A 22,327-nucleotide genomic window follows, 5' to 3' on the forward strand; every position below is an offset into this window, starting at 1 on the left:
CTGACCCTCACAAAGCAGGCAGTATGTATCTTTTTCACATTTTAGGGGTAAGGAAAATGTGGCTTTGTGACTTCCCTACCAATAAAGTGAGAGACCAGAATTAGAGCTGAGCTCTTCTCATCCAGTTTCTGCCTCCTCCCAGGGCGCCATGTTGCCTCTGCCTGTGCTTCTGAGGTCTTTCCAGATCCCACCTGAGTGTGTGACACACACTCCTTAATCACCATGATCCTACCCTCAGAGGAAAAACGCTGGCAACATTTGCTGTCTTTGTGAAAGTGTGAAAAATAGGAAGCAGGAAGAATATTCATATTCATTGTGGCAAGTCATAAGTTGTAAGCCATAGTCCCGACACCCAGAAGCAATCACTGTTAATATTTTAGATTGCCCTCCATACTTTTCAAGTGATTTTTTTAAAGGAATTTACAAAATCCAGATATAATGAAGATATAATAAAACACATAGGTCTTAAATGTTCAGAGTTTGTTAGCTGTATACACCCATGTAACTACCACCAAAACAAGACAGAAGTTTCCATCTCCTTCAGAAGTTTATTTATGCCCCTTTTCACACAATTCCAAATCACCACTACCCTAAGTAACCATTTTTTAATTCATACCACTGTAGATTAATTTTACTTATTCCTGAATTAAAGAAAAAAAAAGAATCATGATATTGTTAGGCTTTTAAAATTTGTTTTCAAATTCATCCTTGCTCTTGCATATATTGATAGTTTGTTATTTTTTTTAAATTGGTGAATAGTATTCTGTTGTATGAATAGACAGCATTTATTTTCTGTGTTCTCTTCTGGACATTTAGATGGTTTCTAGTTTGGGGCTGTTATAAATAAGGCTACTGAACACTTTTGTAAAAAAAATATGTGTGTGTATGTGTGTGTGTGTGTGTGTGTGATTTATTTATTTATTTATTTATTTATTTATTTATTGGTCAGTATATGTTTTCATTTCTCCCAAGTAAATAGCTGGGAGTAGAATTGTTGATTTTATAGGATGTTTCATATTTAGCTGCTCCTTAAATTCATAAGAACAAAGTGTGTTTTATTGTCCCCCAGTGTTGTTAGAGTTCCAGTTACTCTGTATCCTTGTCAGCATTTAGTGCTGTCAGCCTTTTTGTTTGAGCCATTTTAGAGGAAATGAGATGGAAGTCCATTATGGTTTTAGTTTGCATTTCTCTCTTGACCATCTTTTTTTAAAATATTTTTTTAGTTGTTGATGGACCTTTATTTAATTTATTTATATGTGGTGTTGAGAACGAACCCAGTGCCTCACACATGCTAGGCAAGTGCTCTGCTACAATGCCAGCCTGACCATCTATTTTTTATGGTGCTGGGAATCCAACCCAGCTGTTGGAGCTGGCAGGTCTCTCAGGGGAAGAGGGCTTGCCCATCCTATACAAGACCCTGGGTTTGGTCCCCAGCACTGCCAAGAAAAAAATAAAAAATTTATGTTTTAATGTCACTTGTTTGTGGTCAGACTACAAACTCAGTAAGTGTTTAGGTCTGTTTTATTTTTACTTTCAGGGATTACACTTTAGAATTTAAATTTGCTTTGTAATTATGTAAAACAATTATTTAGTTCCAGAGACAGGTCTACTGAGCAAGGCATATGTAGGAATGCCCACCTCTTACTTTGCCCTCTCTGTCTTGATTTCTGCGTCCCCTATAGGAACCAATTTTCCTTGTTTTTAGTGATGACATGTTCACCCTCACATTGGCTGGATACCTAAGAACACCCCACACATGCTGTTCTCTGTCGTGACCCTGGGAAATCTCTGTCTCTGCTTCTAGGAAACTGATTCTCTCTACTTGGAGGGGCTTTAACATTCCTTAGCCTCTTCAGTAAAACATACTCAGCAGCTATGTCTGGCTGTTTGAATTCTTTGCACTATTAACCCAATAACAAGTCAGATGCTTTGTGAAAAAATCACTTATGACTAGTGCTATAGTTCAGCCGAATCATAATCTTTCACCTTTCTCATCTTTTTTATTTATTTCATTTCACGCAGTATGTTCTCGTATGGACATAGCAGAGTTTGGTAGATTTCTTATCTCATGTCCTGTCAGTGTGAAGCTCACTGATAGACACCATGCTTTCCAGAATATCCAGAGTCTGTCGTGAAAAGCAAGGGAATACTCATGTTTATTTGGCCGATTCTTCTTTCCACGCTGTGTGCTAGATGCTTTTCACCATTTTATCTTATCTGCATAACAGCTTAGCAAAACCCATGCTGATATAATACTCCTCATTCATATGAGAAAGTGGAGTCCCAGTGAAGCTAAGAACTTAGCTCCAGCTACCTAGGATTCTAACTCAGAGGTATTTTGGATCCATGACACTGTGTATTCAGATACTCTTAGATTCTGGCATGTTCACACCCAAGTCTGCAGGCTTGAGAGAGCTCTCATTTTAATAAATTATGTACTGTTTTATAAAAATTCAAACCAACAAACAAAAAATTATGGTAAAGAAAGCCTCCAAATTTCAGTCTTTGGGAGAGGACTTAGATGTCCAGTAACGCAGACCCCCTATGTAAAGTTGTTTGGTTTGAAACTCTTGAAAAGGGAGAAAGGAGCCTGGGATGCACAGGCTGGCACCAGCCATTCTGAACTGCTATCCTTCTGCACGCGCAGCACTGGCGTCCTTGGTGGGACCCAGTCTTGGTCCTTGGTGGGTGGGCTGATTGGTTTTCAGTGGCGGAACCGTTCAGAGAACAGTGTGGTAGGGCAAGGAGGGGTGTTGAGGCTGGGCATCCTGCAAGGGCAGTGGCAGAGGACTGGAGGGAGGTGCAGTAGGAGCCACCATTGGGTTACAGAGAAGCCACCATGGGAAGTGGAGAGGCTCTGTCTCCTGTGTCTGTAAGGTTCACTGAGTCAGAAAGTACAGTGCTGAACCCTGAGGGGGCTCAGGAGCATCCTCAGCCCTCTTCAGCCGACCAGGAAATGTGGAAGCTTGCTCCAGCCATGGGCCAGGTGCCTTGGACGCAGCTCTTCCTGCCCCCTTTTGCTCTTCCTCACGGACGTGGGCTAGGTCTGATGATCTTTCAAAGGGCTGAGGTGGCTTCAGACTGGAGGAGGGGAGAACCTTCCATGCCTGTTAGAAGGACTTCTTGTTTATGTAAGTAGGGAAGAGGGCCTCCACTCAACCTGTCTCATTCAGCTGCTTCCCTCCTTACCAGCTGAATAATGAGCAAAAGGATCAGTCAGATCTGAAGAGAGTATGTTAAGAAATTCAAATAATAGCATAAAACTAGAGTCTGGTTAATACAAAATGAAAAATTTTAACGCAAGCAGTTACTAATTAAATTGAATGATTAAACAGGAAAATTGACCTTACTATGGAATGTCCCCAACACATAAAACCCAATTTTCAGTCAAGATATAGTACAACTAATAAGTACCATTCTGCCCCATATTCCTGGCTGGGTGTGGAGAAAGGATGAACTCATATTGGCTTTTCTTTTTCTTTTTTTTTTTTAATATTTATTTTTTTAGTTGTAGTTGGACACAATACCTTTATTCCATTCTTTTTTTTTTTTTTTTTTAATGTGGTGCTGAGGATCGAACCCAGGGCCCCGCGCATGCTAGGTGAGCGCTCTACCGCTAAGCCACAATCCCAGCACCCATATTGGCTTTTCTTTACTTTTCCTGAATTAGCAGATCAGGACACCATTGCTGCCTTTCAGAGGGGATATTTGAACTTGATTCCTGAGAATAACCTAACACACTAGAGATGCAGACAACCTGGATAACCAAAACCAAAACGTGGTATATACACAGTGGAATATTACGCACTCTTAAAATGAAGCAAATTCTGACGGACTACAACATGGGTATACCTTGAAGGCATTATGCCAAGTGAAATGAGCCAGTCTACAAAGACAAGTAGTGTGTGGTTCACTTAAATGAGATGATTAACTGAGTAAGGTTCACCGAGACAGAAAGTATAGTGCTGGCTGCCCTGAGCTGGGAAGAGGAGTGTATGGGGAGTTGTTTAACGTGCTGTATCTTGCAGGATGAAAAGAGTTCTTGAGATTGTATGACAGGGTGAATGTGCCTGGCCTAGTGGTACTCACCTGTAATTTCAGCAACTCGGGAAGCTGAAGCAGGAGGATAACAAGTCAGAGGCCAGCCACAACAATTTAGTGAGGTCTTAAGTAACTTAGTGGGACCCTGTCTCAAAATAAAAAATAAAAAATGGTGGGGAGGTGGCTCCAGGGTAGCCCCCTCAAAAAAAATTAGGGGGGATGCAGGCAAGTTGGAATATGATGTTTTTATAGTAGTTTGACTCGTATCCTTTCTCATGATGGTGAGACTGAAAAGAATGTTGATGAAAGTCCTAAAATAAGAATTTCAACAGAATTATGAATTATTACCCAGAAAAGTTATTGATTAATTCATAATTTTCAGTTATTCCTTATGTAGTTTATGTTTCATTTAATAAAATGCCTTTTTTCCCCCTGTAGTGCTGAGGATGCAACCCAGGGCCTTGCACATGCCACTGAGCTACATCCCAAGCGCTTAAAATGCTTTTAGATCTGTTCTTTCTCTTCTCATCTGTGGTGTGGCCTGTTTACATCTGGCAACCAGAGAAATTGATTTTTAGATGAAGGCCTACTGTAATCCATCTGGATTACACAGTGTCAACTATACAGATGTTGATGGAGCACAGCTGTGAAAGCACAACGATTGTATTTATTAAAAATCATGTGAATTTTTAGGATCTGTTTATTCACATACTTATTTTTTTGTGATGCTGAAGGTGGAGCCCAGGGCCTTGCACCTGTTGGGCGAGCAAGCATTCTTACCACTGAGCTTCACACCCTGTCCTGTGTGTTTTTAGAGTTCAATTTCTACAGTTTAATTGGTTGGTTTTTTAAAAATCTGTAGTTATTTCACTAAAATTTAGGAGATTTTAGCAATGATCTAGCTTTTTTAAATTTGAAAAAAAAAATTTTTTGCACTCTCCAGTATAAGTCAGCATTTCCATTTAAAAGCTCCTAGAGCAGAAACTTGCAGTTTGGCACTGAGAACTTGCTCTTGCCTTGCACTTGAACGCCATGTGTCACTCAGGGTTTTATTTAAATAACATGAAGCTAAGTTTAGCATCTTCTTACACTTACATGACTTTTGATGTGTTGGAATGCTTTCATGGTTTATAATGGCTGTAATACTTGGAAATTAATGTTTTCTTTCTGAGCTTCATGTTGTTTACTTGATTAACCATAATTAAAAGTCATTGTCATCTGTGTTTCTAACAACGTGTTACATTGCTCTGTACTTCATGCAAAAGTGTAATTTTTTTATAATGGTCTAATGGTGCTAGCAGTTGACACAAATTGCCCTCAGCATGCAAAGATGATAGGCAAGGGAAATTCAGTTCTTTCCGTATCTGGTAACTAATCGCAAAACAAACTTCCAGCTTGAGTTGCCCAAATTACATGCGTTTAGGCTGATTTCTGTATTTTTTGTAATAGTGTTATGAAATGTGTAAATCCTGTATTTTAATTGCCAGATGTAGGAATCCTTAACATTTTTCTGGCAGCTCTTTTTTTTTGTTTTGTTTTTTGACACTTTATGCTTAGTAGAAATTCCGCTAGTATGTTTTCAGCCAGCAGGAACTACAGTGTGCTTGTGCCTATTTGGGGGAGGTCAGATGTGAAGGTGAAGAGTTCCTGCTGTGCCCAACCCCAATTTGTGTGCCTGTTAGTGGTTCCACATCTAGGTGTTGTCTGTAGATTCGAGGCCCCACTCTGCCCATTCAGGAGTCCCTGAAACAACGTTTTCATTTCCTTCATTGCATACTGGTACTACAGAAGCCAAATGTTTGCCAGATGGGAATATTCTAGATACTCCCATTTGTGTCTCCTGTTCCCAAATGTGAAAGATCTAAAATCTGTGGTGGATAAGTGGATGTTCATTGTACGGGTTTTTAAACTGTTCTGTACACTTGAAGTTTTCAGATTAAAGTGTTAGGGAAAAGTGAAACAGTGCCTTTTAGAACCCTCACATTCATTTCTAGTGGAGGGGGCAGTTTGGTTGGTTCTTGGTGATTTGTGGGTTCTGGACACTGAGCTCTCAGATGGCCATCCAGCAGATGGGTCACCCCACCAGGAGCCTGGACTCTCCTTTCTCACCACTTGGCTGTTAAACCCTCCTGGGCAAACTCTTCTCACTGCTTGCCCTGCCCTCTTCTCTTCCTTCATTCCTTTTCCTTGTGCTTTTCAAAGATTTGGACCCCTGTCTTTAGGGACCCTGACCAGCCTCATCTCTAGAGACAGAGACCGCCCACCTTTCTTACCTAGAACAAGGGGGAGCAGAGCAGGCAGTGGTGTTCCTCAGGAGTCTGCCACGTGCCAGGCACCGTAGCACGCACTGTCCTGTTTCATTATCTTATTTAGTCCCTGTAACAATCTGTTTTCTAATTGAGAAACTTGCTCAGAATCATACAGCCAGTAAAAGAACTCATATTTGAGCCCTCCTCTCTCATCTCCTAGATCCCTTTACGCACTTTTCAAAATTCTGTTCCCTCCACACATAATCACTCATCATCCTTCCTGGCCACTGAGATGCCTTCTGAGAACCTCCAGGCCACCTGGAGTCTTCGGGGGCTTTTTCCCTGGGGGTCTCTATGGGATGTAAAAAGAGAAAAGTTGGACATTGTTGTGTATTGATAGTAACTTCCCAGCACCCAACACATGATGTATGTGTCATTCAGAAAAACATTTAAATGAATGAACAGGAGAACCTGTAAGGCTAGGAATACATCTTCCCACCCTTTGGAAGGCCTTGAGGACTGCCTTTTTTCTTTTGAACATCTAAAGTCACGCTAAGAGGGTTTTCACTTGCTTTGCTAAAGATGAGATGGAGAGGAATAACTCCTTTCTATAATTAAACCAGTGCCTGCCTCTTGTTATTGCCTTACCTGGACTGAAAGAGCCATCTGAAGGTGGGAGTGGACCATCTGTGGAGCCTTGGAATATCTCATGTTGAAGACCATTCATGAGTGCCTTGTCACATTTTTTAAGGAAAAAGGATTTTAAAGGAAATCAGTCCCATGTGACACTGCAGATGCCAGTATTCAGACCACAGCTTTTTAAACATTGTATCAAGTGTCCTGTTTGATATACAGAATTGGGGAAATATTGTGGATGGCCATGGAGTACATTAGTTTATCATCTTAAATTAATGATTCTAAAATTTTGGGAAGGGATTGGTTTCTAGTGTATTCTGGTTAAGATTTAGCCCCAGAAGAGTCTTCACAAAGATAAAAGAAGCACGTGGTTTCTTGGTGTCAGATTTTCTCTGGGTGGGTCGTCTCTGTTCTGAGAGAGCTGAAATGACATTCTGTGTGTTCTAAGGAGACTGTCAGGTGGCACCTTGTTCTCTTGTTCTTTTGGAGGAGCCATCACATCCTGTTGATTCTTCACATCAAATTCATAGCACTAACAATGCCTGAGTGCAAGAGTGTTCATTTTGAATGGCTAAGTTGATCTTTAATGAAACCTTTAGGATTAGTTCATAGTCCTAGACTTTTCATTTTGATTGTTTTTGTGGTACTGGGGATTGAACCTAGGGGTACTCTACCACTGAGCTACGTTCCCAGCCCATTTTTATTTTTTTTATTTTGAAACAAGGTCTAAAATTGATAAAGCTAGTCTTGAACTTGTGATCCTTCTGTGTTACGTCCCATCTAGCTGGAGTTACAAGTATGCACCAGCTGGTAGTCTTCTTTTTATCCTTTGCTTCCATCCCAAGTTTCTATTATCCCTGACCATTTGGCTGCAGAGGGCATCAGATAAGGTAAATGCACTGGCAGAGAGGAACGGTTGGAGCCTTCTGGGAACCCATTTCCTTCCTTTGTCACCACTTGTGAAGTACTAGTTCACCTCCAGACTTGACCCTGCCCAGTGGACGTCATGGGATTTTCTTTCCTTCTCAAGTTGGAATTAGTGGGTTATAAGAGAAGCAGAAGGAAAATGACATTTTCCAAAGCAGTGCAATGTCTTCAGAAATTTTACACAGGATTAGGATACTGATGCTATGAGTTTTGTGGTTCTTTGGGCTTTGAGATTTTTCTTACATGTTATTTCTGATTGTAAGAGTTAACTGTGAAATTCTCTAATACCACAATACTCCAGGTGAATGAAGGTGGATTGTAGGACATTTTTGAAGAAATGTGGATGCACTCTTTTCAGGAATGGGGAGCATCTGTGCCTGTGTGAACCAGAGTGAAACCTGATGAAGTCTTGTACTTGTGGAGCTGCAGGGGACTTGGCTTTGACCTTGTCCATCCTCTGTCACTTTATAAAAGAGAACGGAGGCTCAGAGAAGCTGTCTTACACAAGGTCACCAAGCTGATGTGCAACAGAACTGTGTGGCCATATTTAAAGACATACTGATTGACTGTTGGTATAGTGGTTTTTCATATATTTAGTGAATCTTCAAATTAGTCCTTGACATTATTTCCTTTTAAAATATTTTCAGTGAAATATAGGAACATTGTTTTTGAAAGCCAAATGATTTTCTTAAATTTTATAATAAAAACAGCAGTCCCCTGCTAGTCCTGTCTTGTTCCCCAGATGCAACCACTTTCAGTTATGTCTTTTGCATATTTAACTTATTTTTCCAAATAACATACTTACTGCTGCTTCTTGATTTTTCTGTTTATCTGGTGGCTTGCAAATATGGTAGACAAGATTTGGTTCTATCGCACCCACCCACCCCGGGCCACCTTCACCAGCTTCCTGCTGTTTGTCTTTTCTGCCCCCACTCCAGCCCCCAGAATTGTTCTGGCTCTTCTAGATCCTTGCATTTCCCTGTGACCTTGTACTCAGCTTGCCAGTTTATACAAGAGAGCTTGGCAGGATTTGGATTGGAATTGATTAAGGGTGTGTAGTGTGTACCTTTAACCTGTGTAGTGTTCCTCAAGTGGGGTTACACCCCTTCCTAGGAGAGTTAAGAACTTTACACTAAAACTTTACAGTGTTTTTCATCCCTGGCCCTTTTGCTGTCACGTCATGTGTAGAGGCGGGTCCTACTGATGGTCTTTCTATACAGAGTGATGAGATGAGGAGCTGGCTTTGAAATGACATATTTTCTCTGCAGATTATTCTGTTGACCATGTACCTTGGACCTCTCTAAACCCACTTATTATTTCTAATGTATTTTTGTAAATTACTTTATATAAGGCCCCAGCCCTTATCACCTCCTACTTTCAGGAACCTGGGGCCTGTCATTTGCAGGGCTCTATCAGGTGAGTTGGCCATCAGTAGGACACTTAGGTTTCTGTTTCCTCCTCTATCCACGATTCTTTGGCACTTCTCCCTGCTTTTCCTGTCCAAAGAAGAGTCTGGATAAGCTGACACCCCTCCTGATGCTCCCTCTCCTGTTCTCTGCCCCAGCAGGTGTGATCCTCTCTCCGCAGATAGAGGTTGTGCTCAGTTGGTCATGTCTAAAATAGTGGATTGTTTTGTTCGTTTTTTGTGGCACTGTGCCCAGCAAGTGCTCTATCACTGAGCTACAGCGCCAGCCCAATGTTTTAAAAACGGAGTTTATTTTCTGAAATGTTTCACTTCTGTTATTGGGAAAAGGGACTTGTTTTATTGTTCTTCCTATAGCTTTGATTACATTACTGATTTGATTACTAAGTCCTTTCATTGAAGTCAAAGGTAAATTTTAGTGGAAAAGTAAATTTCATTCTTCTCTCTGAAAATTTCAGGTGTTCCAAATTCAGCTCCAAATAACTGTATATTAAGAGTATGTTTTTAATTTAGAAATTAGTATCAAAGTAATATCTTTCATGTTCACTATCAATTAATTTTCAAAGCTAGTTAATGAGAAGATTGTTTAAAATATTCAAACCAGGTACTTATGAAAAGTATTTCTAATTGAATGCCATCAGTTTTTGTAGCACTGAACCAGTTCTTCTCTTGCTTAAGCCAAACTCATGTTCACAATATGCTTTATGTGTAGGACAGGGCATGTATTCACCTAACGAGTTCTTGTGTTCGTCCTCCTTCCCTTCCTCCCTCTCTCTCTTTCTCTCTCTTTCTCTGTCTCAGATGTGTACTTCCATTCCACAGATGTCATTTGTTACTGGCAATTATCTCAAAGACATACCTAAGATAACATTGCTTTTCAAACTAAATTCTTTTTTAAATATTTTTTTAGTTGTAGTTGGACACAATACCTTTATTTTATTTTATTTATATGTTTTTATGTGGTGCTGAGGATCGAACCCAGTGCCTTATACGTGCTGGGTGAGCACTCTACTGCTGAGCCACAACCCCAGCCCCTGAAATTCTTTATTAGAAATAAAAATCATAGGGGCTGGGATTGTGGCTCAGTGGTAGAGCACTCGCCTAGCATGTGCGAGGCCCTGGGTTCGATCCTCAGCACCACATAAAAATAAATAAATAAAATAAAGATATTGTGTCCAACTACAACTAAAAATAAATAAGAAATAAAGAAATAAAAATCATAGTTTATTGGCAATCTCTTGAGGGGTTGGTATCTGGATCAAGTCTTAACTGTCCAGCCTCCGCCTCCTTCTACCCAGATCATGCCCTAAAACACAGACACAGTCATGCTCGTGGCATTTGAACTCAGTGTGTGAGTGTGTGAACACAATAGGAAGGCATGGTCTAGTTCCCACCTACCCACATTTTTCCAGTTCCTTTTGCTGGGTGAGGTGGTTTGACAGTGTGGCATTCCTGCATTCCCTCAGCTACATCTAGTAGAGATTGTATTTTTATCCAGCCCAGCTGAGAAGTGCATTGCCTTTATGATGGAATGAAAATCAGGTTAATATATATTATTCAGGACAAATGAAGCAATTTGGCATTTGTCACTTGCCTTATTGTTTTTTGGGAAGAACATGTACTTATTTCATTTACTTCATCCACCCAACAAACCTTGGCAGAGGACTGACTATCTGCCAGGCTCTGTGCCAGGTGCTGAGAATGCCAGGGATGTAAGATCCTGCTCTTGTGGAACTTATATTCTAGAGGTGGAGAGAGGGAATAAGCAAGTGAGAAAATAAACAAGCAGCACAGACACAGGAGTGCAGAAGAAAGGCAGGTGGTGTGGAACGTGAGTGCTGTAGGCGGGGGCTGCAGGCTCCACCAGGGGTCCCTATTCAGTTGAGACCTGCACTGCCCTGGCAGGATGGCCAGTGAGGAGGCTGTAAATCAGCTCCAGGAGCCCTGGACTTGGACTGCTATCTCAGAGCTGCCTGCAACTTCACAACCTGGGAGAAGTCACCTCTTCTATGGTGAGGTCTCTTGTCTGCAAAGGCAATGCAAATGCTTGTTCAGCTTAAAATGGTCACATGCAAGTAGAAATGAGAGAATTCTATAAACTGAGGGGTCCCAAAAGTGAAATGTGACTGTTACTTTATCCAGCAGCATGAACCTCCCAGCCAGTGAAAGGACTCCCTCTGCCTGTCTTTGAGACTCATTGTAAAGCTGCAGTGATAAAGACAGCCCAGTGCTGGCCTAAGGAAAGACAGACTGACAGCGACACAGAGGGTCAGGAAGTACAGCCACACGCTGTGATCATCTGGTTTCCAGTGGTGTTTCCAGGCAGGAATTCCCGCCTGGCCTTTCTAAGGGTCATTTGTTTGTTATTCCGAATCATGAGAAAAGTCAGTCAAGAAATCAGGAAAAGGATTTGGAATTAAAAAACAGAAAGAAAGAAATCAGGAAATTTCCAAGAATTAAAGTTTTGACAGTCAGTATGGGCATTCCTCGTTCAGAGGAATTCACTGGCAACAAGTCAAAAGCAAGAGCACAGCCAATGACACATGAAGTCACAGGTGAGCTTCTCCAGACCGGAACAGGAACAGGTGGGATGCAAGGGGTCATGGTCCAAGCAGCCGGTCTTGCTCATCACTGGGTCTTGCTCATCACTGGCGCCATGGGTAAGTTGTGCTCATCACCCTGACTGCGGCTCACAGTGAGACATTCTTACCAATAAAAATACATTTATGCATACACACTGGAACAACTTGTAAAAATCCTGAGAACTTTGTTTCAAGAAGTAACAAATTTTGGAAGCAACCCTTAAGTTGGCAGTTTTGAAACATGATTCTGTGGAGTGCCATTAACCTTGCTAGTACATCCAAATGTTATATCATAGAATCCAATAATGTTCACTGGTGGTTTCCAGCATTTGAATATTTGATGTAGGCTACAGTCCTTTGTATTTAAGAGTTTTACAGAAAAATGTAAAGAGAAAATACATGAGTATCATTGTTTAATGAAATCAGATGATATAAAATCTAGGTGTTTATCCTGGAGAGATAAAAACATATATTTACAGAAAAGCTTTCATATAACTATTCATAGCAGCATTATTTTTAATAAAACATTGAAAGCAGCCCAAGTATCCATCAGTTGATAAAAAAATAAACAAATCATGATACAGCCAGACCATGAAACACTACTCAGCAATAAAAGTGATGCAGTCCCAGTACCTGGAGCAGTGTGGCTGCTCTCAGAGTACTAAGCCCAGTGGAAAGAGTCAGAAAAGATGGAGTCCTGGGTGACTGTTCACATGAACTTCGAGAATAGGCAAAACCACAGGACTGCAAGCTACTGTGGTTCTTAGGGTTAATGTTTGCAGTGTATGGATTAAGTGCTGAGCAGCACAAGGAATCTTTTTAGGGAAATCTGATTGTCACAGTAGTTACATGGTTATATACAATTTCCAAAGATGTCTAAACTGTTGAGTGAATTTCAGTACATGTACATGAGACCAAAATTTCATGTGGCAGCCAGATATTTTTGATGTTTTATGGACAAAGAGATTTGTAGGAGTGTGTGGATATGATCTGTCTATAATCAAACTTTTTTTTTTCCTTACTAAAAGAATCTGGTTAGTGGAGATGATCACCCTTGCAAAACTGGGTTGGTGGTTGTCAGTCACTTAACTTAGCAAAAATACAAAGCAAAGATTCAATATTTAATTTTGATATACCAAGTTTTCTGTAGCATTTTATCTTTTAATCATTTACTACTTTTTACAGTGGATTTAAAAATACACTTCATGTTCACTATAAACTAACTCTCTCTGCATTATAATTTGCATGTAGAACGAGCTCGAACTTATGGGAGGTTCTTTTGCTTTTCTCTGATTTTAACTTGGCATTTAAAATCCGTCTATACAACATAGCAGTACCTTAAATATGCATAAAGAATCACATTTGTAAAGGTAGTATTATGTATATGCCTAGTTTCCAATGTATAATAAAAACTTTTTATTAAAAAGTACTTAAGTTTTATGACATGCAGTCATAGCTTTTATTAGAGAATGGTAGTTGAGCAAATTTTGTTGGTATGGAGCATTATAAACATATACAAACACGTGAAATGCACTAATGATACACACATCTGAGGGCTTTCTTAGGCAGGATACCTGATAGCCAGTAGCCTTTCCCAAGAAGCAAAGGATTCTTATTTGATTAGGAACTAAGATTAGGAACTAAGAAATACGTTGTAAATTAACTGAAAAAGTGTTACAATAAATGCTATGTGAACTTAAAAGTTATATAAAAACAGTAATGTCCCAAAGGCACATTAGCATAGTGCCAAGTAGACATTCAGTTTGTGGAGAGGAACATTACAGGTGCTTGGGCCTTACCAGCCCAAATACCACAGTAACCTGTGGTGGTTAGAGTGTGCTCTAGTAAGTGCCTACAAAATCATCATTTGCAATTAATGCTGAAATTCAAGCCACCAGTCTGCACGTCTATAAGATACCTACCTAATTTATTTTGGTTTGGCTTGGTTCGGGGAGGGGGAGAGGTTGGTGGTCCTGGGAATTGAACTCAAGGCCTCATGCCTTCTAGACAAGTGCTCTGCCACTGGGCCACACTCACTTCCAGCCCTCCATCTAATGTCGAGGGGTGGATTTGATCAAAAGCACACTCTTATAATGATACAGAGCGTTCACATCATTCCAGAAAGTTCTGTCATGTTCCACCAGTCCAAACCTGCCTACCCTCCCACCCCCACCATTCTTCTGAAATTTTTTTCTCCATAGATGAGTTTAGTTTTTCTGGAATTTCAAATAAATGGAATTGTGCAATACCCACTCTTTTCTGTGAAGGCTTCATTCACTTAGCAGAATATTTTGGCAATTCATCCGTATGGTTGGATGTATCAGTAATTCCTTATTTTTTAATTGCTGAATTGTATTTCTCTGTATGAATATGCTCCAGTTTGTTTATCCATTCTCCTTTTGATGGACATTTGTGCTGTTCCCAGTTTCTATTATAAACAAAAAGGATGAGTGACTTGAAGTCCCTTAGGACAAATAAGCAAAGCATTATGGGAAACATGAAAGGAAAGAAATATTAGACAGGGACTGGTAACGTTCTTGGAGGATGTGGTGTTTGAGCAGGCTGGCAGAGAGTAGGGTCCTAGCAGAAACAGTAACAGTGTAACCAGAAGTGTGGGTGCATTGGGCCTGATAACCCACAGTGGAATTCACTTGGGTTAGCCTGTATTGGTGCCCAGTAGAAGGGAAGGTGAGGAAAGCAGATTGGGACCCAGCTGATGAGGATCCTGGCTGCTGTGCCAAGCAGTGTGAATTTAGGTTTGTAGCAGAGAGCTGTAGAAGCTTTAGAATTGGGAATATCTTAATCCAACCTCTGCTTTGGAAGAACTTCAGCAATATTTGAAAAAGTGAATTAGAAGGGAAAGGGAGACTGGCTACTTGGGACCCTATTGCAAGTGTCCGGAGGGGGAGATAGTGTGGGCCCCCAGGGTCAGTGGGTGAGGAAAGCTGGATCTGTGACAGGTAGGCATGGAAGGAATAGGAAGGAGTTCAGGGTATCTGGAGGTGCTCACCGTGTTGGTGGAGTATTGGTTGAGTGAGAGGGCAGACCACTGGAGGAGCAAGGGCTCAGGCTTTGAGGAATGAAGAAGGCTGCATCCACCTCCAGGGCTGAGGGCCTGGGCAGCTGGAGACAGAGTTTTATCGAACAAGACATTTTTGTTAATGGCAGGACATCTTCTGCCTTGTTTTGATAGTCTGATAGTGTATCATTAGTCATGTGGGGGTACACACACCAGCACTCTCTCCACCTCCTTTTCCTCCCTTCCCCTCACCATTCTTTCTTCCCCTTCCTCTCTCTCTCCTTCCCTCTGTCCCTTCATCCCTCCCTCTCGCCTTTCCTCCCTCCCTTCCTTCCATATGTATTGATGTAGATACAAGGTTCCCATTCTTTTCCCAGTAGTTCAGAATTTTTTATTGCCCTTTAATTGTTTTGGTGCTCACACTGTCCTAGATTTGGCCAGTGGGGGCCCTTTCATTCTAGTTCCATGGACTCCGGGGATATGCCCCATCATTTCTTGAAGTGTCTTTTTGGTATTATGAGATATTTCAAATTCATTTTACAGCATCTCAACCCTGGAATGAACCACTTCTTTAAGAACCCTGGTCCCATTTTAGTGGGATGGTAGTAGAAACTAAGATCGAACACTTGGTACACTGCTTGCTACTGGGTTCTCACTCCTCTTGGGGGACAGAGCTGTAAGCTATGTGTATGGATATATACCTGTAGATACATGTGTGAACAGTCATGTATGTGTACATGTACAAATATGAACATATAAACACATACTTACAGAAATCGCAAGCCCAAACCTGTGTCTCCAGTTCCATCCATCCCACAGGGTTCTCCTTGCCCTCCCGCATTCCAGCTACATCAGCACATTCACTGATTTGCTCAGTACCATATGATGCTCTTTTGTACTTTGGTTTTCCAATTTTTTTTATTGGAAATCACTTCATCCTCATTCTCACTTCCTTAAGGTCTTCATTCTTTTTTGTAACTGTTGGCACATAATTGATTGTACATACCATAATATATACACCCAGTCTCCTATGCTTAGACATTTAGTCACTTTGCAATATTTTGCAGTTACAAGTTATGCTGTAAAAAATAACATGTACATATGTACTTGCATTTTGTGTTTCTGCATTATTGGAGGTGGATCTTTTCAATTCCTAGAAGCAGGACTACTAAACATATGCAGATGTGGTTTTATTAAGTATTGCCACATTTCCCCAGTCTCTCTCACAGTATATCAGCAAGACTGGATATTTTTGCTAATCTAGTGGGTGAGAAACCATATTATGCATCATGAATGGAAGTGAACATCTTTTCACATATTTAAGAAGTGTCTGAGCTTGTGTGCATGTACATGTAAGAGTGGAGTGAGTTGTTTGTTCATAGCTTTCTCATTTTACTATGGAGTATTCAGTCTCTTCAGTTTTGAGTTACATATATGTTAGAGACATCAACCCTTTGTCTGTGACATATGTTGCCATTATTTTCTCCTGCTTTGTCATTTGTCTTTTTTACTTTGCTCATTACTGCCATGAAAAAGATTTTTACATTTATGAAGTCAAATTTATGAATTATGAGTCACAGTATTAAAAATTTTTTTTCTAGGGCTGAGAGATTAGCTCAGTGGTAGAGCACTTGCCTAGCATGCATGAGGCCCTGGGCTTGATTAAAAAAAAAAAAAAAAAAAAAAAAAAGAAAAAAAAAGCAAGAAAAGAAAAAAAAATCCTCTCCTAAACTTGACTAGAGGAATTAACCCAAGTTTTAGAACTTGTATAGTTAAGTTTCTCATGTCAGCTCTCATGTCTAGATAGCTGACCCCTTGTGCACTTACCCTTCTGCATGGTGTGAAGCATTGGCCTAATCTTTCCCACTTATCCTACCATCAATGGTAAAGAAGTTCATCTTTGCCCCAGTAATTCAAGATACCACCTTTATCATGCATAGATTTCTGCATGCATTTGGGGCTATTTCTAGACTTTGTATTTCATTAAATATTTTTAATGCCAATGTTTCTGAGTTTTCATTAAATATATATGTCTCAGCAGGCCAGGCCCGATGGCGCACATCTGTAATCCCAGCAACTTGGCAGGCTGAAGCAGAAACCACAAGTTCAAGACTAGCATCAGCAACTTACTGAGGCCCCAAGCAACTTAATAAGATCCTGTCTCACAATAAAAAATAAAGGACTAGGGATATGGTTCAGTGGTTATGTGCTCCTGGGTTGAATCCCCAGTACCAAAAATAAATAAATATATGTCCCAGCAGCCACTAGGTTCCAGAATTTACAATCCAGAGGAATTTTTATGCCTCTTCCCCTTTGAAGAAGAAGAGTGAGTCCATGTTGTTTTCTTACTTACCCCTTCTGAGCTTTCTACATTTTCTAAAATCAGCTAAACTTTGATCTGTAGAACACCTTTTTGAAGGCATTATCAGGTTTTCAGCAGTAAACTTTAGCATGAATTTTTAACAGTCCCTCCATTCCCCACAGATATTGCCATTTTCTTCATAGCCCCTCAAGAAAATGGCTATAAAGCAGGGACACATAAAGCCTGGCCAGTCTACAGAGGGCCGTGCGCCTCAGCCTCTCTTCTGCTTCCTGTAGCTTAGAAGAAGAACCAGGGAAGTAATTTTCTCCTCTTCTTCACAGAAGTGCACTGTCAAGTTCAGAGAAGATGCCAGTATGGGAGTAACCTGGAGCAACTGGATGGTGGCGTTGTCGTGGGGAATGCTTTTAAGGACTCACTTCCTAGGGAAGCTGATAGGAGTGTGTTCATCTTCTCCCTTTCTCTCATCCTGTGCCCCTCTCTCTGGTCAAATGGAGTAATTTGCACTTAAACAAACAAAACAAATCGATTTTCTTAATAAAAAAAATCTATTTACAGGACCCATTTAGAAGAGACAGGACTCCCTGCCCGTTTGGACTATTTTATCAAGTTATATTTCAGGAAACATATTTTCTTAAAGAAAATCAGAATATATAATCTGATTTAATTTACTGTGTCAAATCCTGTAAAGCTTAAAAAATGATGCCAGGTTTAATTATACGTTTAACAAGCCAACCTTTTGGGAGAGAATAGAATTGCTTGAAGGTGAGGTGTTTTGTGACTGTTCCGGTTTCCAGCGGGGTGAGAGCAGGTGGACAGGAAAATTCTTCAGTCCTGCTCTGTGTCTTCCCACTTGTCCTGAAGATAAACCTGCTGCCTTCTGGTTTCAGGAAATCAAAACTGTTCTGTTAGGCAGCTCTCCTCTCCTGTTCTACTCTTCTGCTACAGTAGCTTTGCCATTAAGAACAGCTTAGATCTGTGTGTACCTGTGTACAGCGTAGCAGCGCAGAGCTTGCTCCTGACTGACCTTTACCGAGTTCCTGGGATTTTCCCACGCAGGCAGCAGTTGCCGATTGCTGGTTTGTTGTTCAAGGATTCAGTGCTGAGGTATGTTCACGGCTGGTCTTCCTGCTCCTCTTAACACCTTTCGTGTTGTCCCACTTTTTGCATTTCAGCTTTTCAGCTACCAGCAGAGTTGGAAAGAGAAATCTGAGTCCTGGTCCAGGAGAAGACAGAGTATCGGGGGAGATTTCGGACTCTGAGCTTGAGCAGACAGATTCCTGTGTAGAGTCCCTCTCAGAGGGAAGAAAAAAGGCCAAGAAATTAAAAAGAATGAAGAAGGAGCTTTCTCCAGCAGGTGTGTGTGGGATCTTGCTGAAACCCCAGGGTTGTGTGCTCCTTAACTGCTCTAGAAACCTGTGATTGGGGGGAAAGGATAGTAAAACTTCACTTGATGCAAAGCCATGTCGTCTTCCACTGGATCAGGAATTTTTAGGGGCAATGTATTCTAATATGAGGAACCCTAAAAAGCTCTGGTGAGGTCTCATTAAAGTCCGTTTTGATAACCTCACTTCCCGTGGTTTAGAGATTTTGCTGATGTGTTTAGCGTAGCCTCAGTGTTTAAAATGTGACTTGAATTTGCATAGAGCCTACTCCCACGTGTGTTCTTCAGCAGCAGAGTTTACACTCTCCCCAGCAGAGCCGCAGGCAACCTGGATTTCTCTCATAAGCAGAATTATATAAGAAGCCAGGAAATAGGAAATCGGCACGTGTCGAGAGCCCACTCCACGCCCAGACACTGTAATAGCCGCCTTCTCTCCTCACTTGATTTTCACCACACAGAGGTGAGGAATCATCGTCCCGGGGTTAGTGATACAGATGTCTGCCTGGCTCCAGGTGGTAAGAAGCTCTCAGAAACTGCAGCTGCAAGAAGCAGAGCCCAGGAGAACCAGCCTGCCAGAGCCTCACCCCAGATCCTCTCCACCCCAGACCCGCCAGGGCCACATCCTAACACACTCTGGGGCACACAGGCTAAAGGAAGGGCCTGGAGCAGCTTCTTGTCAGCCATTCCCTGCTGCTGAGGGACATGGTCAGGCAGCAGTGACAGGAGCCGCAGACACTACTTCCCCATGGCCTGCCTGATACTCTTCCTTTGAAATCTGTGAGGTACTCATTGTCCGTGTTACAATTAAGAAAACAGAGACCCAAAGGGTATGTGACTTGTCCAAGGTCATGGAGCCCTTGACCTGTCTTGCGGGGACCATGTTGTGTACTCAGGGTAAGAGAGATGTGGCCTAGACACAATTATCATTCTCCTTTGTCTCATGATGACAGTTGCCCTGGTTAGCAGCTCTAACAGTCAAATCAAAGGAAGGCAGAGTCAGGCGCTGGAACTTGACGCATACCCACACTAAGAATTCCCTTTGTTTTAATTAATTCCTTTTTTGCACATGGCCTGATCTGACTGCAGTGAGCTTTCTGAGCCTCATTGATATTAATGAAGTCACAGAAGCAGCAGAAGTATTGCATATTTTTTATACATTAGGCTGAAGCTTAGTTTTAACAGAAAAACTCTTGGTTGAGGCCTCGACTATATATTTTAGCAGTTCCCTTGAACCTGGGCCTCACCCTTTACTTGCCTCCCCTCCTTTCCCTCAAATGAGTTTTGAGAAGCTTTTAATCTATAGCTCTGTGATCTTCAGATTTGGTACCTCGTTACCACTGCCGTGCTGTATCAAAAAAGTCATGCATTAAATGGTAGCCTGGCCTTTAGAGACCACCCTGAGCAAGTCTTGCCCTTGTTCCAGTCCTTGGTAGCTCCATTCCTCATGCATTGTTCAGTTTCTCTTTTCTTAGTCACAGCCTTTTGTTTTTTCTTTTTTTTTTTTTTTAATTTTTTTTTAGTTGTAGATGGACAAATACCTTTATTTTGTTTATTAATTTTTTTATGTGATGATTAGGATCAAACCCAGAACCCCAAACTTGCTAGGCAAGGCTCTACCGCTGAGCCACACCCCAGCTCTAAGCCTTTTGTTTTTCTATAGCACCATAATTTTAAAAATATTAAAATACTCAATAATAGAATGAATTAATAGATTAGTCTCTTTTATAGTTTTTATCATTTTAAGTAAAAACTTTCTATAAGTTATTTAGGGTTTTGAACTTATAATACTGTAATAAAATAGGGTTTTTCCCCCTTCCCATTGACAGTAAAGCTGTCACTCACAAAAGATTTGAGCTTAAAAAAAAATTATAGATTTTGTACATCTTCGTCAGTACTGCTGAAAGGGAAAGAGCAAGGGAGATTGGGCAAGAGAGCTTGGGATGACTGGGTTTTCTTCTGGAGCACCATCCACCCAGAGTGGCCTTTGGACGGTGCAAGTGGACGTTGAGTGGCCCCTCCCTGATTTGTTTTAAGCATCTCTGCAGGACGCAGAGGACAGACCTGTGACTCAACCAGGCTTGCTCGCTCAGTTCCTTGACTGGAAGGCCTGTGAGTGGGCACACACTTGTCCCCGGTGAGGTCTTTTTTATTTTTATGTGGTGCTGAGGGTTGAACACAGTGCCTCACACTCTCTAGGCAGTTACGGTACCACTAAGCTATGACCCCAGTCTCCAGTGAGGTCCATGTTACACCTGTAGAGGTATTTGGAGTGTACCAGGGATGGGAGGCCATGCTCAGGAGCTGCACAGAGTGTCTAATGAAAGTGGCCTGAGCCTTGGCTATGAGCTTCAGTACTCAGGGAGCAAGCTGAGGGTCTCAGGTGGCTCACCAGGGTGTTAGGTGTGGAGGACACGAGAGGGAAAGTGGACAGGACCCACCTGTGGGGATTTCTGATTTTCCAAGGAATAAGCAAAGGCAAGGACCATGGAATGTGGTGTGCTGTAGCAATCCTGAGGCAATTCAGCTCAGGAAATGTCACACAAAAGTGTCATATTCTTAGACATTCTGATGTGTAAGCTGCACAGAGTTAGTGACTAGACCCCTTTGCAGATAACAAAATGACGTAAGTAGAGAAATGACCATTTATTGGGTTTATATTATGTGCTAGATAATGTGGTAGAAGCATCCTTTATTATCTTGGGTATCCTTATAAACACACAACAAGGCCTAGAGGTCATTATTGCCCAGGTACAGAGAGGAAAGTGCGGCTCAGAGTATTGCAACTTGCAGAGTCAAACCACCAAGCTCAAACTTGCAGGGCTGTCTGGCTCCAGAGCTCACACCCTGCGTGGCTCTGTGGGGGGTCAGATTTATCCAGATGTAGAGGAGACCAAATCTCTAAATAGGTGAGTACTCCTTGCAGCTCTTCTGCATCACAGACCAGCTAGCCTGGACTTCCACATGATAAAGTTGCCCCGTAAAAGCCCAGATGACCAGTTCCTTTTGGGGACTTCTATTAAATATCTATTATATATTTATTATATGCTCAGCAAATACTTTTCTCTCAAATGTGGTTGTTTCAATTGTGTTCTCAAAAAGCAAATGTCAGTGCAGGTCTCCCCCTTGTGTCTATCGTGATGAGTGGTGATTGGTAGTGCCAGCCGCTGCCCCTCTGAGCAGTGTTAGATATGTTCTCTATTGGTATGTAAAGGTGAGGACTGCATGCCATTTATGCTGGAATGAACTGTCTGGGAAATGTGGTCGCTTTCCCAGGTCAAGTTAAATGATGGGTTTCTATAACATGCTTGTTCTGCTATGTTTGGTGTTGCCAGGGCCCAGAGAAACCTCAGCCTCAGTTCTCCCTTTCCTCTCCAGGAAGTCAAAGCCACCATGGTGGGCAGATGCTGCCTGAGCTGACTATTCTCAAAACATGTACGGCAGTCCACTAGCTGGAGGCTCCAGCAGCACCTAGTTAGAGTGTCTACAGAGGTGGCCCATAGGAGCACCCACTGACATCCATGGTCATTCCCTGTCTTGCACAGAGACACTGAGCCAGGTCTTTCCTGCACCCCATGCCCCCCCACCCCCGACTTTGAAACACAGCACATCAGACCTTTACATGTTTGCCAAGAACCATGAGTTCTGTTGGAGTCTTGACTAATCCTGTTAACTTTTCAAGCTTAAACCCTTAGGGTTACAGTATAAAAATTGGGAATCTACTTAGAGTAGCAGTCTTCTCATGCTAT

The 22,327-nt window shown here is 41.5% G+C and overlaps 1 protein-coding gene across 2 annotated transcripts in view; it reads left to right on the forward strand.

The window, feature by feature from the left end:
* Positions 1-22,327, forward strand: part of Parn (poly(A)-specific ribonuclease) — a 149,401-nt gene that overhangs the window by 121,464 nt on the left and 5,610 nt on the right. For both annotated transcript variants that reach the window (XM_046440497.2, XM_058577952.1), the window contains one exon: positions 18,373-18,554. In XM_046440497.2, the coding sequence (XP_046296453.1) occupies positions 18,373-18,554 (182 nt within the window). The remainder of the gene's footprint in view (positions 1-18,372; positions 18,555-22,327) is intronic.

The sequence above is a fragment of the Marmota monax genome, unplaced genomic scaffold (assembly GCF_021218885.2).
Source record: "Marmota monax isolate L192 unplaced genomic scaffold, Marmota_monax_Labrador192_F-V1.1 WCK01_AAM20220418_F8-fsc00035, whole genome shotgun sequence".
NCBI lineage: Eukaryota > Metazoa > Chordata > Mammalia > Rodentia > Sciuridae > Marmota > Marmota monax.